The sequence below is a fragment of the Populus euphratica genome, unplaced genomic scaffold (genome assembly GCF_000495115.2).
Source record: "Populus euphratica unplaced genomic scaffold, PopEup_1.0 scaffold2.1, whole genome shotgun sequence".
NCBI lineage: Eukaryota > Viridiplantae > Streptophyta > Magnoliopsida > Malpighiales > Salicaceae > Populus > Populus euphratica.
In genome coordinates, this window is record NW_011499846.1 from 5,942,223 (window position 1) to 5,961,181 (window position 18,959).

Below are 18,959 nucleotides of genomic sequence, written 5' to 3' on the forward strand. Positions count from 1 at the left end.
TTTTATCATTCAAAATTAAATTAATTAGAAATTAAGAGCCTATTTGATGTTATGGTAGTGATTTCTTTTTAAAATATTTTTTGCCTAGAAATGTACTGAAATAATATTTTTTTTAAATAGTTTTGACATCAATACATTAAAATGATTCAAAAACACTAAAAAAATATTTTGAAGCAAAAAAAAATTAAGTTTTTGTAAAAGCACTTTCCAATCATAAAAACAAACATGGCCTAAATTTCTTAATTTAACCTGAATTCATGATTTCACAGGTTGCGAGTTGTAGATATTAAACTGAGTTTTAGGAGGTTTGCTTAGTTTTTTTTTTAAGCTGTTCTTTTTTTAAAAATAGAGTTTTTTTTTGTATAACTTTTACAAAGGTAATTTAGATATTAAATTGAGTTTTAGATATTAAACTAAGTTTAGGAGGTTTGCTTTGTTTTTTTTTTAAGCTATTTTTTTTTTTAAATAGAGTTTTTTTTGTATAACTTTTACAAAGGTAATCTTAGATTTATGAATAAATTCATTGGTTTCAAAAATTAATGTATGCTACTTTTATTTTATTTTTATTAATTTTATATTTATTTATTTGAATTTCATCGATCAATATTTTAAAAACTGTTTTTCATGTTTGTTTTCCCTTTCCTTTCAAATAATCTTTTATTTTTTTTTATTTTTTTTCATGCAGTGATCCTATTCTTATATTTATTATCATATAGTTTACTAGTAAATCCAATTTAACTTTGATTTTTAATTTTATTTTATAACATTGTGTTTTTTTAAACTCTATCTAAGAGTTTTTTACAATTTTTTCTATTGTTAATTAATTTATTATTTATTATTGTTTTATTTTTTTATTTATATTATTTGAATTATTAATTATTACAGTGTCTTGTATATTAAATTTTTTTCTTATTTTTTTTTAACATTAAAAAAACCCAGTCAAAGCAAAGCGGCAGCCACAAATCTACTGCCTCGTAGCGAACATGGCAATTCAAATTAGAAAAAAAAATGTCATTCTCAGCATCTGGATCAGCCTCTTTAGGGTCGACACATGCACTGCTGGTACTGCCTTTACGTGGAAACACATTGAGGAGTGAGGACAATATACAACGTTTTCTTATTTAATTTTCTGCGACCTGAAAATATGATAAGCTTCACCATGTTTAAGAAAATGGAAACAGAATGTCCTGCCTTGAAAAAGGAAGGCAAATCGAAAAACGACACGTGGTACTAAAAAGACAAACCACGTGGCCGAGCTTAATTAGGTTCTATTATGACGTGTACTATGGGACCACGTAGCAGATCACAATTGCAGCTTTACTCCAAACTCACCAGCCCACGCTCTATTATGAAAGGTGGGAAACACAGCCCAATCCCAAAACTAGCCCTAGGTCTCCCACCCAGCGCTAATATTATGCGCGTGTTAAGTATAAAGGGGGAGAGTAGGTTTTCAAAACAATTAAACGGAGACATCAGAAGCCTACGCACTTACCACGCTCTCTTGTGGGACCCAATGAGTCAGGAGTAACACGTGTAAATTAAAACTTGTATTCTCCAACGTTAAAAAAACAAAACATCATAAATTTCTCAGAAATTAAAATTACAAAAAAAACTGCCGGGTTTACACGAGCCAACACGTTTGCCTGCCACGATGTAGACAGAGATAGAGACGGCAATTAAACCGTAGTAGCGGCATAGTTAACGGAATGTAACGGAGAACAGTTACCCTTCTCGGGACGCGTTGATGATGTGACGGGTAATAACTTAATTGAGTCCCGCCGCTTTTATCAGACGGCTTCCTTCCCTACAGTGACGTACGGAAAGTCCCGTGAACTCGCTATTCACCACAGTAACCGTAGGGACGTTAGGGATTTTTTTCTTTCAAAAATAGCATATAAAAAAAAACCCAAACTAAAATTATTAAAAAAATAATTCTTAAACTAATATAAATTTGAAGTAATCATGCAGGTCCAACCTGCGTAGCGATAGCTATAGAGGCGCAGGTTCTTCTCACATGTTAAAAAAAAAAACTATTCTGCACTATTTTTATATTTAGTTAATTTTAATTTTATTATTGTTATTTTTACTTCTTTTTACAAAAAAATAACTAAAATTAATATTTATTTTTGAACAAGATTACTAAAAAAATAGTTATTTTTCGTCCACAAGATAGTTATTTATTACTTACTTTAAATAAAAATAAGTTTAATTGATGAAATAATTGTAATAATAATGAAACTAAAACTAACATGAAAAAATTGTGGGACCAAATGTAATTTGAGTAGATAAAAAATAAAAATAAATAGGCTTTAAGAATAACTGAAGCATGAGAAAAAAAACAGATAGAAATAAAGGATAAAATATTGGTGGCATATTGAAGTTTCCAAAATAATATATTTATGATCATCAAAAAAAATTTGGCAAGATAAATATTTAAAAACCAATAAAAGTCATTTTTGGAGATTATGGTGAGAATTTATTTGAAATTGTAGTTGTTGTTTAAAGTGTTTTATGTTTAGAATTATATTAAAATAATTTTTTATTTTTAAAATATTATTTTTAAAATTAACACATTAAAACTATTTAAAAATATAAAATAATAATTTTTAGTACAGGTTAGATCGTATTTTTAAATGGTCCTGAATCACATGCGTTTCATAAATCTAGTGTAATGCTTGCTCTTTTAGTTCATATAATCTACGCACCAAAAATAATAAATCTAACTCTGTTAACATGTATATCACACATGCCAAACAAATAAAAATAAAATTGGACATTTAGGGTGGGCTTGCGTGGCTAATCAAACAATACTAATTTGGAAATCTTTTTCTAACTATGCTACTTTGGGTATGTTTTTTTATCTTTATCATGGTAATGTTAGACCAGTAATTTTATAATAAAAATTAATAATTTTTAATTTAATTATTAAATTTGATTAAAAGTTTTTCAAGTAATTTCATGAGCCATTCTATAAGAGATTTAGTATGTCGTAATTAGTCAAGTTTTATAATAGTTTCAGATAAGGTATATGAGATTTTATTTTAATTAATTTTATGTTATTTTTATTTTTTCTTTGAAAAAAAAGCTTTATCAAATTAATGTCAATCTCAATTAAAAAAAATAACACAAATTTTAAAAATAACATAAAATTAAAAAAAAATCAAAGTAAATTAATAAAATTAGCTTAAACAGAATCTTGGTCACAACCAACCAGGCCTCGTATGGTCCTATTGCTAAGTTATTGTTATGGTGCTGCTAAATATTTTAATATTAAATGATAAAATAAAAAATAAACTAAATAAAATAATAATAATAATAATAAAAAGCACTTTGAAAGTGCAGGGTTTTTTATTTTTTTGAAAAACAGGCACTTTTCAATGGTGGTTTTTCATGCAGTTTTTTTTTTTTTTTTTGGAAAACAGGCACTTTTCAATGGTGGTTTTTCAAATATGTTATCTATGTTAAATCTTCCAGAAACTGGTACTGTATCTATATGTTTTTAACACAAGTATTGATATGCATTATGATTTCTTTTTTTTTTTTTTTAAAATATCAGAATAAGGATAATAACTTTTGCTTTTTTAAAAAAAAATATCAGAATAAGGATAATAACTTTTGATGTAGTTTGTACAGTGGAAGGAAGAAAGCTTGTATAACATAGGGAAAAAAACCCTTATCTAAAGTTCTATTGCATTGTTTGATTCTATAAATAAGAACTGTGATTGCACAAAACCAACACTCATCAAACGAATTTTGCTTCTATTTTCCTTTTTATTATTTTTATAGAGTTTAGAGGCTTAATGGGTGATACATGTATTGTTTCTATATAAAACAAATAAATATCCTTAAAACAATGTTTTTAAGCCAGTTGATCTCGTATGTTTCTTTGTCTTCATCCCAAATTTCTCGAACAATGCCAGTAGTGGGAAACTTAACTCAATTCTTTATTTATTTATATATAAAAAATACATCAATCTTTGAGTGTGGACTACATAAGTCCTCACACATAAATATATGGGATTGAAAATAAAATGAAATAAATTCTGATAGATATAGTTTACTCAGCTCCTCGAGGTGAGAAAATACTGAGCATGTTGTCTTTGACCACGTCTCACGCAAATGTCTATCACGTTGTCATGTTTATTTCGACATATCATTTAATATTATGGCAGGTAGTTTCCTAAACTAGCCAGCATTATGTTTCTATTTTAATTTCCAGCGTGGAGTAAAGGATTATTGGGATAATCCAAGTGTGGAAGCTTTCGACATCATTGATATTTAATGGCTCCAATTAAAATTGAAGGTGATTCTTATCACTTCTTCCGTGAGAACAAAGGGAGTGTTTCTTCTTCTTCTTCTTATTATTTTTTTACAGGTCCCGAGATGTTTGTCTTTTTTTTAAAAAAAAAAGAGTCAAAGAATTAATTAAATATCAAATTTTACAACTTTATTTCCTTTAAAATTATGTTCACATGTCTTCTTTTTCCCAATTATATTTAATTTTTAAAAATAAATCATATTCACATGACTCTTTCCTAACCCTTTCATGATAAGAAGATTTTTATTTGCTTGTTAGAATAATTTTTCATGTTATTGTCCCTTGAAGATTCGAGTTTTGTATTATGGGTCCATGATATCATTGACCGAGAAAGGAGGCCATAGCCCTGTTGTTATAACAAGGCTGCAGTTAACTTTTTTTTTAAAAAAAAAAGAAACAAAAAGGGGGTTTTCACTCTGACCCATCTTATATAACTATTCACTAGAATTTTTTTATTTTTTTATTTCCATCCTTTATTATTATTATTTTATTTTATTTTAATTTTATCATTCAATATAAAAATTCTTATAAATTGAATTTTATATTTTTTAATTTATTTTTTACAAATTTACCTAGAATTCATGACATGAATCGTGCTAATAAGTTAGCTCGAGTTTTTTTTTTAATTGAATTTTTTTAATTTTATTATTCAGCATTAAATTAATTAAAAATTAAGTTTTATAATTTATTTTGATCTGTTTTTAAAAAGGTTATCTTTATCTCATAAATCAGATCATAAATATGGTCGGTTAACTTTAGTTGACTCGAGTTATTTTTTTTAATTATTTTTTTTAATTTTATCTTTTAACATTGAGTTTATTGAGAATTAAACTTTCTAATTTATTTCATTTTGCTTTCTATTGGGTTGTCTTGATCTCATGATTTTGATCACAAGTTTGGCATGTTAACTTAAGTTGACATGAGTTATTTTTTGGGTTTTTTTTAATTGATTATTTTTTATTTTCATCATTTAACATTAAATCTATTGAAAATTAATTTTTGTAATTAATTTTGATTTATTTTTATGGGATTATCATGATCTCATGATTTAGTATACAACTTAACAAGTTAATCCAAGTTAACTCAAGTCGATCAAATATGTTGTTGTCTCAATATCTATTAAAAAATCTTATTTTAAATATTTATCTAGACTTAAATTACACTTTTATTAGTAATATGGGTTGCCTTTAGACTACTAAGACGACTGAATCATATTAGATCAATTCTCACTATATTTTTACTTTACTAGAAAAATATTAACAAGGCTGAAATGTATTCTTATGTTAAAAAAATTGATTCAAACTGCATTGTGGTTTATATGTTATATTGTATTTCATATTGTTGTATATGAATTCTACTTGTGCAAATGCAATAACCTATTATTCAGGCTTAACACCGCAAATATTACAAATCACATTATCAAATACCTAATTCAACATTTATGCTTTTCCATTTGTTTATGGATGTTTTGTGCCATTGAAATTCAAATATGAATCATATATTCTTCATAATATTCACCAAACATGACTAAAAAACTTACAATCTTGGTAAATAGTAATGGTTTTTGGTGTCTTATGCAAACAAAATATATTCGAAAGAAAAGTTGAGTAATTCTTGAAGCATTGTTAGTTTTTTTTACAAGGGATAAAATATGTCATATTCTCTTATATGATATTTATATATTTCCTAAGTTTGTTATATTTTGTAACCTAATCAAGAAAATTTTTCATGTTTAAGTCTCCATTTAAGTTGTATATATTTACCTTGAGATTGAGAATTCATTCATTGTCATACCCTTATAGTTTCTATTTTGGGTATGGTTGGCTCACACATTGTAGCTTATAATAATATACAACCCCTTATAGTGTCTTTCAATTTCTTCCTTACCAAACTCCACATAAATAACTTTGTTTTCTATAAGTTTGGAATTAAATAGTAATAATCTTTACTAAAAAGAAAACATAAAAATATTTGAATAAGAGTTCAAATCAATATTATTAGGAAATCTAAACCAAATAAAACTTTGAAACCTAATCTTGAAAAAAAATCTTAAAATAACTTTATAAGTAAACAGACATTGAAAATAAATAATATCTTTAATAATTTTTGAGCATGATTGATCTTGAATGATTGGTTGATCATCAATTATGTTCGATTTGGTTGTTTATTATCGATTTTGTTAGAAAACTCTCTTGATGTGTTTATACTTTTTTTGGGCTTCGCTTTGCCCACTTGATTTATAAATATATTCATTAAATACTTCATGTCAATAACAAATCCAAAACATAAATTTAGATTCAACATGTATCCATAATGAGTTGAAAATTTAAAACTCGACCTAATGTGAGTTTGATACAAACTCATTTAAAAATAAAATAGTTTAAATTAATTAGTGAATCCTTATATATAAACTTAGTTTCTTTTGATATTGTTGTTGTCATCGTCTTATAGACCGATTATTTACATGAAAAGGTAAAATATTATGGTAAATATCATAAAATGCTTTAAATGTTTTATGATTAAAAGAAATATTCAATCAGACCAATTAAGCAAAACACTATACATATATCTTCAATCCAATTTGCTAATAAATTTTGTGATCAAAATAATTTTTTTACGAGAGTGAAGACAAAATTATTAGTAACATGCAAATTACTCAGTTTTTTTTTAACGAGATCTAATGCAATATTTCTTCTAAAAAAGTATTTGATAAAAACATGTTTACATTCTATATAGAGAAAAAGGAGGACAAGTGTCCCCGTAAACGTTTTTGTATATTGAATTTAGCCCTTAATTCCTTATACTTTTCTGAATTTTACATATGGATAATTGGAGGATCTACCTATACACATGCAAATCACAATGTAATTTAAAATTTTATTTATTGTGATCCTGAACAAATCAATCATTATACTCACTTCCATGTTCACGTAAATCAATTGAATGATTGTAAATTGTTCATGTGCATTGCTCCTGACAAAATATCTCACATAAACATGTTTCATGAATATATTATTTTTTTAATTTATAATACCATCATATTAAAATTATTCAATTATATTAAAAAAATTATTAATTTTTTATTTTTTAAACAAATATATTCTTGAAACAATCGGAATCATGTGGAAACACAGTTCGAAACAATCACTAATCCACAATCTTTTATAATGATGGTACAATAAAAGGTCTAGCAATTAGCATCAGTGATTAGGATCCCTCACCAATGCCTTCTCATTCTTTGCTGCTGACGCAGGAAGTAGTACGGTCTATATACTCCTTAGATTAGTGACTAGCTAGTGGCTATTCATGCAGCAGTAATCGGCAATTGGTGAGAAGGAAAAGGAAAAAGAAAAAGAAAAAAATCAGAAACAAGGGGTAAGCTGAGCTAAAAGGACTAAAGAGGCAGAAAAGGACTAGAGAGTAGAAAGAGAGACAAGAGAGTGGAGGAAACTAGAGTGAGTAGCTGGGGGGAGGGGGAGAGAGAGAGAGAGACCAGAATGAGATTATGACCATGATCAGCAGGAGAGAGCTATTCTAGTTTGAGGGGATTTGGTAAAAATATTGGTAACGTCGACTCAAATTCCTTGGATAGATAGATAGATAGAGAGATCACAGCAAGAAATCATTCATCATCATCAGCAGCAGCAGCAAAACACTCCCCTCTCTCTTTTTGTGTGTTGTAAAAATTACAGCGTTTTTTGTGTGGATGCGAGGTCAAAAACAGAAGCAGTTTCGTAACTGAAACAGAGAGAGAGAGAGAGACTGAGCCACTCCCCACTGCTTGCTTCCTATATATAATTATGAAAGAAAAATGAAATCTTGCATAACCGTCATGCCTGCTTAGACTTTGCTCATTTAATGGGGTAGTTCTTTACTGCCTGAAAGCCCTTTTCTTTCCTTCTCTCGTTCAGCTTCGATCTTTTTAGTGGATTCATTCTCTTTCTTAACTCCGTTGTTTTCTCTCGGCTTCTGTTGCACGACCTTGCTTGCCTGGCTGTTTTGATGGCTCATGCTGAAAGAGGTGAGTGGAGATGGGTATCTTTTTGTTAATTTGGTGACCAAGAAAATGAATGGGCCTTTTCCGCTTCGTCTGGTTGCTGAGAATGGAGAAGAAAGGAAAAGTAATGGGGCTTTGAGATGTACTTCCAGTTAATTTTGTTGTGCATTCTACCAAAAAAAGAAAAAAATGGTGTGCAAAAGATTGAAGATTTTGATCCCACTTGAGTTGGTATTATTAATATTTGCTGAAGCGGATGTTTTTGCTTTGAAAATACTAAAATGATGCCAAATTTATGTTTCTCAAATTGGTGGTCTCTCTTCTTTTCTCTGGTTTTCTCAGCAACCAGACAGTTTTAGACCCGCTTAAAAGTTATCTTCAAATCTCTTGTTATTTCGTGTTTTAATTTGGCTGGCTTTTGACGGCTGTAGCAGGTGATAATCTGTATACAGAGCTATGGAAGGCATGTGCAGGGCCATTGGTGGATGTCCCAAAGGATGGAGAGAGAGTTTTTTACTTTCCTCAAGGTCACATGGAACAAGTATGTAGCTTTTGATTTACTTTTCCTGGAAATATTTTAACTTCATTTCTCTGCTTTCATTTTTTAAAACTCTCAGATCGAAATCTGAGCCTCTACCTATATTGTTTTTGGTTTATGGATTGTTTATGCAGTTAGAAGCATCAACAAATCAAGAACTGAACCAGCAAATCCCACGGTTTAATCTTCCTCCTAAGATCCTTTGTCGTGTTGTAAACATTCAACTTCTGGTAGTTCTAATTCTGGTGCTCTTATTTCATAGTTATGTTTTCCTTGCAAGGCTTTCTATTAGTTTATCTCATTAATGTCTGGTTTCTTTAAATTTCTAGGCTGAACAGGACACGGATGAGGTTTATGCTCAGATTACTCTGCACCCAGAAGTAGATGTGAGTAAATGTTCTCCTTTTTGGTTTTATTTTTTCGGTTTGTTGATGAATCAATCTGTCTTATTTCACATTCTTCGTTCAATTCAATTTCAGCAAACCAAACCTACAAGTCCAGACCCTTGTCCACCCGAGCCGGCAAAGCAAACAGTTCATTCCTTTTGCAAAATTCTAACAGCTTCTGATACGAGCACCCATGGAGGTTTCTCTGTTCTCCGAAAGCATGCAACTGAATGCTTGCCTCCTTTGGTGATAACTCTTACTTAAATGGTTTTTAGATGTAGTGATGGATGTTCATTGGAAATTTTGTAATCAATCACCACTACCACCGTTTCTTTTCATCAGGACATGAGCCAAGCAACGCCTACTCAGGAACTGGCTGCCAGAGATCTTCATGGCTATGAGTGGCGGTTCAAGCATATATTTAGAGGTAAATGTTCCATATCAATTTTGCTTTGTGCAATATTGCTATTTTCTAGCTCACTGAAATGGGTAACACATTAAGAAACTGGAGTTTAGACTTGTTTTCTTTTTTACTTATATAACTAGGTCAACCACGGAGGCATTTGCTTACAACAGGATGGAGCACATTTGTCACTTCCAAAAGACTGGTTGCGGGAGATTCTTTTGTGTTTCTTAGGTAGTTGGACCCAAATGATCTGACTTATTGTTCAAATTCAGGTTTCCATTTCTGCTTACAATTATATCGTATATGATGTTTAGAGGTGATAATGGGGAATTGCGAGTTGGGCTTCGGCGTGTTGCTTGTCAGCAAAGCTCCATTCCGTCATCTGTGATATCCAGCCAAAGCATGCATTTAGGAGTGCTTGCGACTGCCTCTCATGCTGTTTTGACACACACTCTCTTTGTTGTGTACTACAAGCCAAGGTTTGATCATTGCCTTCATTACTGTAAAGCCACGTGCTTGTTAATTGGTCATCAGATCCTATTTATCTTCAATTTACTTTCCGTGCTCTTCTGCAGGACGAACCAGTACATCATTGGGCTGAACAAATATCTGGAGGCTGTTAAGAATGGATTTTCTGTTGGTATGCGCTTCAAGATGAGATTTGAGGGAGAGGATACTCCTGAAAGAAGGTATCTCTGCCATATATTTTTGGCTACTGGTTTCATGGTTGTTTTAAGATAATTAATTCTTGTGGAAACTGTCTGATCAGGTTCACAGGGACCATAGTTGGAGTTGGAGATATTTCTCCAGAGTGGTCTGGTTCTATGTGGCGGTCGTTGAAGGTAGATTGCAGTTTTAGAATTTGTGTGTGAATGCTGACATATCCAGTGTCTTGTTTTTGATACTTGTTTCCCTTTTATTTTCCCACACAGGTTCATTGGGATGAACCAGCAACAATTCAAAGGCCAGCGAGAGTTTCTCCATGGGACATAGAGCCTTTTGCAGCTCCTGCTTCCCCAAATCTTACTCAACAGGTGGTGAAGAGCAAAAGGCCCCGATCCATGGATATTCCTACATCTGGTTTGTGGAATAATTGTCTTGGTTTCTCTATGAGTTATTTTGTCTATATTTTTTTAAAACTTTATGCACTAATTGGAGTGTAGAGATTACAACAGATCCAGCTGCTTCAGCTTTCTGGTACCATGGACCAACCCAATCTCGTGAGTTAATCCAACGAGGGAGTGTTACTGAAGTTCAAAGCTCTGAAAGCCATGTCTGGTCTATGAGGCAGAAGGATATTGATAGCAATCTCAATAATAGCGGTGGCTGTAACTCAAGGGGACCAGAAGGAATCTGGCCGCCTTCATCTCACATGAACGTCTCTCTCAACTTTTTTCCAGATCCAGCAGGGGACAACAAATGTGCTAAAACACAGTCTATTATCTCTGGTTTTGCCTCTTCTATATCAAGGCAAAGCAATGGCCTGATAAATGAGCAGGTGGAGGGGGGGAGGAAGTTCGAGAACTCTGTAGGTTGCCGGTTATTTGGAATTGATCTGACAAGTAACTCCGGCATTGCTGCTGTTCCAGAGAAGGAACCTGCATATCCAATTGTTGATTATATTGGAACCCAAGGACTTGTTCCAGCTTCAAGTGAGGCTGAGAAGGCTCAAACCATGGATTTTTCAATGTCCTCAAAAGAACAGAAGCAAGTTGTACCAGACACATGGGCAAAGGAGTCACAAAGCAAGCAAAGCTCCACAACTTCCACGAGAACTCGTACCAAGGTAAAATTTGATGTCCTCTTTGGCTCATCCCTTTCTGTCTGAGCTTGTGATGAATAAAATTTTGTTTCATTTTGAGAAGGTGAAAATGCAAGGGGTCGTTGTCGGCCGTGCTCTTGATTTAACTGTGTTGAAGGGGTACAAGGATCTTATAAATGAGCTGGAGAAAATGTTTGAAATTGGAGAACTTTCCATGCGTGAAAAATGGGCTATTGTGTTTACAGATAATGAGGGCGATACGATGCTTGTGGGCGATGATCCGTGGCCGTAAGTGATTTATAAATTCGTCTATTATCACTTGATTACCTTCTTTCCATTAAAACTGTAACTGGATTATTGAAATATATCTTATTAATTGTAGTGAGTTCTGTAAGATGGTGAAGAAGATATTCATATATTCAAGGGAGGAAGTAAAGAAGATGAACACACAATGCAAGCTTCCTGCATCTTCTTTTGAGGGTGAAGGGACTGTTATAAGCATGGAGTCGGAGCACAAGTCTGATGCATGAAATTCAGAAACCCTTTTGCTTTATACTGGGTTTTATTTTATTTTTGTTTTATTTAGTTTGGGTAAAAAAGGAGGAAGCGTGGTGCTTAAGTTTGCTCAGTTTTTTTGGGAGCTTGCACTTGTTTGGTAAGGACTGAAGGAGGAAAGTATTTTGGTCTCTAGGTAGCTGTAGTAGGGATTTCGTGTTTTTTGTTAAAGGTCAAATTAAGTCAGGGTTAGAACTGGTATTTGCGTATACCATGATTCTGGGTTGGCGAGGACTTTAATTAAGCAGCCTGTAAAAATTATATGTATGCGTGCTTGTGTTTTGGCTGGCAGTTGGTTCTTGGTTTCTTGCCAGTGGAAGCTGTGACTTGTTGCTTTCACTATTTACCATTTTCTGTGCCTACCTCAGGGAAAGCCAACAGAGAAGATGCCCTCATTTTCTTTCCTTGAACTCGCTTTATCTGATTTTGTTTTCTGGGACCATTACATTACAAGGTGTATGAGGCCCAAGGGTGTCCAGTGCAGTCAATGAGTTTTCAGGGTGTGATAATTGTCCTTGCTGCTGGTCCCAGAGAGGACCTTTCTTTGACAAGGACCCGTCTCTTGAGAATCCTGATTAATATCACATCTGATCCTAGAAACTTTTTATATGAAATCTGCTTTGAGAACTGGATGATAGTTTACGCATGGTCTGGCTCTCGGATTGGGTGGAAAGCACTTTTCGCCTTTTTATCTATCACGGGTAATTGCTCTCAAGTCTCAGCTAGCTGGGCTGTTAGTTACTGCTTGTAGTTTGTAAAAATGGTGGGTTTCCAATTTTCGCAGTTTAGTCGGTCAAGAGTCTTCCGCTCCCAAGTTCATGTTCATCTTTCAGGTGCCAGTATATATTTTCCGAGATGGTTTGGAAAATGTCCTTGCCAAGGTGATTTTCACATTGCCAGAACCATAATAGGAGAAACCGGGTTGGCGCCTTTTTTTTGCCCTTAGTTTGTCGTATGGGGGAAGGCAAGAGTTGTTCCCGTGGAGATTATAATTGTTACAATATTTACTGTATTATAAACAAAAAGAGAGTCTTTTGCCGAACGGTTGCATCTTATGCTGATCCATTCTCAGGATTGCTATGGTTCAACGGAGCCTGTTCTTCGAGACTTTAGAGCATTTATATCCATTTTAGCTGGCTAGTTAAAGGTCGCTATCACATCCATGCTCTCTGAACCAGAGTCATTAATATTATCTTATCAAACCAATCCCAGAACAAGATTGACCAACCAGAGTGAAATCAAACTCTCAAAACAATGTTAAGAATGAAAATTGACCGCCAACAATATTAAAAACCAACTTTGAATCATACCAATCCCAGAAATTGATGAAACAGACAAGATTTTGATTGCAAAGTGTATGATCACATGCCCAATAAACACAAACAAATCATTAAATCAGCAGTTTTAACTGTCAAGATCTAAACTTTAACGAAGAGACAAGCTTTCTCTGCCGAACACCATGCCAGGCTTCCACTACATGGCTCCTCACTAACTCAAGAGCTTAAAACATATCAACCTTTATTTCCAAAATTCAATTCATAACAAAAAATTAGAAGCCAAAAAAGTTGGCATTTACTGGATTGGCCTAGCTAAATATTCTGATAACTCCTTAAAAAGTTCACCCTCATTTCCAAGATTCAATTCAAAACCAGAAATCAGAACCTCGATTCTAGACTAAAATTAGAATTTGAATCCATAAGGTTGCCTCTGGTTTTGGAGAGGTCTGAGAAGATTTTTTCCATGTCACTTTTGTTTTCAAGAAACCTGAGAAGACCAAAAACCCATCTTTCATTCACCTCGGCCTATTAGGGTTTCACAGTCGGATTAATCACTAAAACAACAAAAAAAACAAAAGCCCATGTCAGTAAATAAATCAAAAATGAATATAAAAGGAGATAAAAAGATAAAAAACTGAATTGATTGCTTCACGATAGAGTTCCTCGGATGCAGAGATTACCACAGCTCCACCGGGTTCGGTCTCGATCTCTCATCTCCGGAGAAGTCGACCCCCACAACCAGCACGTGCAGACCAGGCTCTCCACCATTTCTTTCTCGCGCGAAAAGCTTCCTTTACCCCGCGAATATGCTCTGCAGTTAGAGAGGGATGCAGACAGAGCCAAAATAAAAGGCCATTTAGCTAGCACCAATGCTCCGTGAAAATTTATGGATGCTACTATAGTAAAGGAGTCAGGAAGCCAGGAAGGATGTGGATGCTTTTAGGCCCTAATTTCATACAAAATAAAAAAAACATAAATTGAATTCAATCTCTTTTTTTGTCTAAAGAAAGTTATACACTGAATTTTTCTTCTTCAATCTCGTAGTTTTAAACCTCGCAATTTATTTCATTTTGCATGTTATAGTGTATTATTGATGTTAATAAATATACTGATATTATTTATGATTGATGTTGCAAAATAAAATTTAATTATATTAATTAAAATAATTAAAATAGCAATGACTAGATTTAACATGATTTAACATGTGAAAAATTAGCTCTTTTCTTTTTAGTATTTATGGGATGTGTAAATTTATAGTTTGATTTTTGAAGTTTTTTTTTTTTCACTTTTTCACTTTATGTTTTGATGATTTCATGTTTCAAACCTAAATCTTATTTGTTTTAAGTTTTTGTGCATAGAATTTGAGAACAGAGTGAAAGTGTATGATTGACCGTGTTTTAGTAAAAAAAAATTGATATTAATATTAACATATTTATCTTGGATAAAGGGATTCAATTGATGTAGTGTTTTTCTTTGAACAACGCTGATTTATATGAAGTTGTTTTTTATTTGGTTAGATTTTGTTTTATTTAAAATGATTATAAGCTTTTTAGGATTTTAAGATCAGATTGAAGTAATTGGAATATTTTAAAGGTATTTTAATGTAAAAACATGTTAAAAATTAGGTTTTTGAGGTCTTAAAATTTAAACCTTGATTTTTTACCATTGAAAATCAAAAAAATCAATAACAAAATGACATGTTGTTTATCCAATTAAGTGGTGTATTGCCTGCTACATATAAAAAGAATGGATTGTTTATACAACGTAGAGGAAAAAAAACCCATACATGTGGATTATAGTTATTAAACTTTGTGTAGTTATAGTTGATGATATTCTAAAATTCAAGATAGGTAAATAAAATGTTATTTAGTGTTTGAGATAGTTGTTAATTAATATGTTTAAGCACTTGAATTTCTTTCTTTTTTTAATCCAAAGAACTCCAGATTTATAATATAAGCTTGAGTTAAATGACTTATGACAATAAATAACTTCAAATAGCTCTAAATTTAAGGAAAAAAAATGTTTGTTTTTAAGTTTTAAGTTGATTAATACTTTAAAATTTATATTTTTTTATTTTTAAAAAATAAAAAGTCCTGACATTTTACTTTGATGGTTTAAGAGGTACACCTCCTTAATCTTGTTATTTTCAGGAAAAAAAAAGACCAAAAAGTTTTATACTTTTAATGAAATTAATGGGAGATGAACATTTATTATATAACACTAATGAGATAGTAAATATGATAAGTCTCTTAAAAGATCTTATATACATCTATAAATATAGACATTATAATTTATCATGTTTTTAATATTTTTATTATAGATGGTCATCAATTTTCATGTATATAGCTTTAGAATTTAGTAATATCAAATTTTGTTGGGTTTGACATGTTCTCCAAGCACATATTATCTTGTCTAAATATTTTGAGTCATGAATGTTTACTAGATTCATATTATTTTATATTTGATTAACTATTAAATTTAAAATTTTTGGATCTGATATGTTTGCCAAGCCCATTTTATTTAAGATAATTTTTATCTATAAAAATTTTAACAAAACTATTAACTCATCTTAACTATTTTTTTTCCCATACTCACATTATATTAGTATAGTTTTAAACCTTATAATTTATTTGGTTTCATGTGCTATAATGTATTTGCGATTCTAATAAATATTTTAATATTAAATTAACATTTTATAAATTTTTTATTATAAGAACCAGATTTAATATTTAAATCAATCTAGTCTTCTTTTTTTTACTATTTATTGGGCACAGAAAACTATAGTTCAATCCTTGAAGTTTTTTTTTTAATTCTTAGATCTTATGTTTTGATGATTTCATGTTTCAGTCTCAAACTTCATTTATTTCATGTTCTAAACCCTAAAATTTAAGAGAAGAAATTGTTGGAAAAATAAAAAGAGAGAGTATTTGGTTGAAAATATTTCAGCTAAGGAAATAGCTTATTTTGACATAAACATGTTTTTTTCAACAAAAAAGATTTAATCGAGATGTTATTTTCTTTTATAAATGTAAAAAAAAAAGGTAGGATCAATAGGACTATAACATTTTTTTTTATTTGGTTAGATTTTTTCAATTGATTAAAGTTTTTTTATTTACTTTAAATGAATTTATCTTAATTTTTAGGGTATTTTTAAGATATTTTTCAGGTGATAAAGTCTTGAAACTCAAACAATAATTTTCCAACCATCAAAAATGACTTGAAAGTTAACTAAAAGATAATATATTATTTGTTCAGACAAGTAACATGCCATCTGCAATATATAAGAAAAATTAGGAGTGGATGCTGTGTTACTTGTCCATTGAAAAAAAAAACATTCATATAGCTATCCATTTCTTTTATTTTTTTTTGAAAAATATCTCTTTAAAACAATTTATTAAAATAATATTAAAATGTTTATTTAATTATTTTTTAGAAGATTAAGGCTTTTTATGATGATATTATTTATTGTTTTATAGATAATTATGACAGCTTATTATGGTTTTTTTTTTGTAAAAATAATTTTCTCATTAACATTGAATGAGAATCAACTAACTATTTTTTTTATTATAAGTTTTTATATAATTTTATATAATTTATTATTTTTATATTTCTTATATAGGTGCATGAAAATGACTAATTCATGATTTTTAATTTTTTTTAAATGAAGCTTGTTTTCATAATTGTAATAAAATTTTACTTAAAAAATGCTTTTCATAAGAAAAAATGTTTGTCAGAGTAAAAAAGAAACACATTAATAAGAGAATAAAGTTTTTAATTAATTTTCAATTTCATTTTACTTCAAACCATTATAGTTTTTGTGAATACTTTTTTTCTTATTGTTTTTACTTTTTGTTCAATAAACTATGCTGCTAATAGATAAATAATTTTATTGTCAGATTAAACAGATTGCATGAATTAGAAAAGATAATTTAAAAAAAAAAACATTTTCCCCCTTGTATTTTTGGTGTATACTTATTTTTATTATTGTATAATTAAATAGAAAATAAGTTCCATGAAAATTTGTGGGCAGCATTTAATGGAAACATCGCTAGCTTATTCTAAAAGAAGTAGTTGAAATGGAGAAGTAGGAAGGGATTGAGGTTAAAAAGTTGTAAAATCTGCTCGACAATGACATGGGAAGATTTGGGAGCAGTTTTTCTCTGTTTAAAAAGGATTATTTAATCCAAGTGGAAAGGGGATCTCCTGATCATCTTTTCATCGCGTGCCGCACGTTGTTGCAGCCTTTTCTCCGTTCATCTAATTAACCATGAAGGAGAACGGTAGAGTCAACCAGAGCTTGCGTCCAGTTTCCATACAAGTCGTGGTTGAGCTATTAAGAGGTTTAGTTCCACAAACATGATCTCTGTACAGATATTACCTCTATTGTTCCCAAGAATGCGAGAATATCCAAGCCCGACTTCTTATTTGATACCAAATGAGTTCCAAAAGGAATTTTGAAAAGATTTCTCCAAACAGTTTTAGTGTTTTTAGTTTTTAATCACTCTGCCACTTATATCCTACAAGTGTTGTTTTTTTCACTATCAGTTTCCCGTTTTTACCCAGAAAGAAAGAAAGAAAACGAAAACGAAAACGAAAACGAAAGCGATAAATGTAGCTGGATATTTGGTGTTTTTCGCAGCTGTTCAGGCCATCATTACCAACTATGGCTCTGCTGATAGGTGAAAGGCCCGCTGTCACCATAACTCTATACAGCATAAAAGATGATTCTCTCTATGCAATTTCGTCCTTTCTCTTTACATTTTAGCAGGTCACATGAGCATTAGTTAACTCTCTCTCTCTCTCTGTTTTTTTTTTTTTAAAGTTTTTTCAGCAATTTGAATGCTTATATGATTGCCAATTGTCATTTAATTGTCTGTTCATGGTTATCAAATGCCAGTCACTCCTTGAATAGGCGCTCGTGATTGATCTTGTTCCCCAAAAAGTGGCGTGGCTGGCCCAAAGAAATGCCATCACTAATAATTTAAATAGCTCATCGAGGAGATTTGTTCTTACAGCATAACCATTATGAGAATCATTCCAAGCTAGACATGTTGTTGGGTGGGAGGCCTGCAATATAATACACTTGCAAGAATATTATGTTGTTCATCGAAGGTATCCAAACACTTTGAATGGCAAGAGATCCTATCCTCCAAGAATATGCACTGAGCAACATGGATATTACAGATTCTTTCAAATGTCAAATGGCGATGTTACGAGGTCGGTGTGTTCTCGCGATTATTTTGGTTGAAAGGCTGAAATTTAGAAAATTTATTAAGATTTTGATGAACACATCTTTGCTGCAACATGTGAAGGATTATTGTTATAATCATTTGAGAAAAAAGTTTTAGTCTAAATTAAATCGACCGTGTCAAATACACTAATCAGTGGATGTGATTTTAAGTTGATTTTTAATGGAAAAATAAAGATGGCGTCACAGAGGCTTTTTTTATATCATAATTTTTAAAAATTAAATAGCAGAAATATAATGTATTTATTTAATAAAATGAATTAAAAAAATATATAAGAATTGCTGAATCAAATAACAATCCTTAATATTGATTAAAGATTGAAACGAGAAATTGATATTCCTTGTAAAAAACTAAAAAATGAATGCTTATACAAAGTTTTTATCTCGACCTTTTTTTATTTGTTTATTTTTGAGATTAATTTTAGTCATTAAATACATATGATTTTTGTTCTTATAAATGAACCATATAAAT

General features: G+C 30.8%; 1 protein-coding gene and 1 long non-coding RNA gene across 3 annotated transcripts; one reads left to right on the forward strand and one right to left on the reverse strand.

The window, feature by feature from the left end:
* Nucleotides 1–7,749: 7,749 nt before the first annotated feature.
* LOC105135274 (auxin response factor 18) lies at nucleotides 7,750–12,409 on the forward strand. 2 transcript variants are annotated; one of them, XM_011040082.1, is made up of 14 exons: nucleotides 7,750–8,339; nucleotides 8,747–8,856; nucleotides 8,988–9,083; nucleotides 9,183–9,239; nucleotides 9,333–9,485; nucleotides 9,582–9,666; nucleotides 9,786–9,876; nucleotides 9,960–10,124; nucleotides 10,221–10,334; nucleotides 10,415–10,487; nucleotides 10,578–10,725; nucleotides 10,809–11,431; nucleotides 11,511–11,695; nucleotides 11,790–12,409. In XM_011040082.1, the coding sequence occupies exons 1-14, from the start codon at nucleotides 8,321–8,323 to the stop codon at nucleotides 11,935–11,937; spliced, it is 2,067 nt and encodes a 688-aa protein (XP_011038384.1). In that variant the 5' UTR covers nucleotides 7,750–8,320; the 3' UTR covers nucleotides 11,938–12,409. The 2 variants fall into 2 exon arrangements, with proteins under 2 accessions (XP_011038384.1, XP_011038394.1); XM_011040092.1 differs by having other exon boundaries at nucleotides 8,750–8,856.
* Nucleotides 12,410–13,460: 1,051 nt separating this feature from the next.
* On the reverse strand, nucleotides 13,461–14,100 carry LOC105135281 (uncharacterized). Its single transcript, XR_844149.1, has 2 exons — nucleotides 13,920–14,100; nucleotides 13,461–13,793 (listed from the first exon to the last, which is right to left on the reverse strand). It is a non-coding gene; the product is annotated as an uncharacterized LOC105135281 (long non-coding RNA).
* Between the last annotated feature and the right edge of the window lie 4,859 nt (nucleotides 14,101–18,959).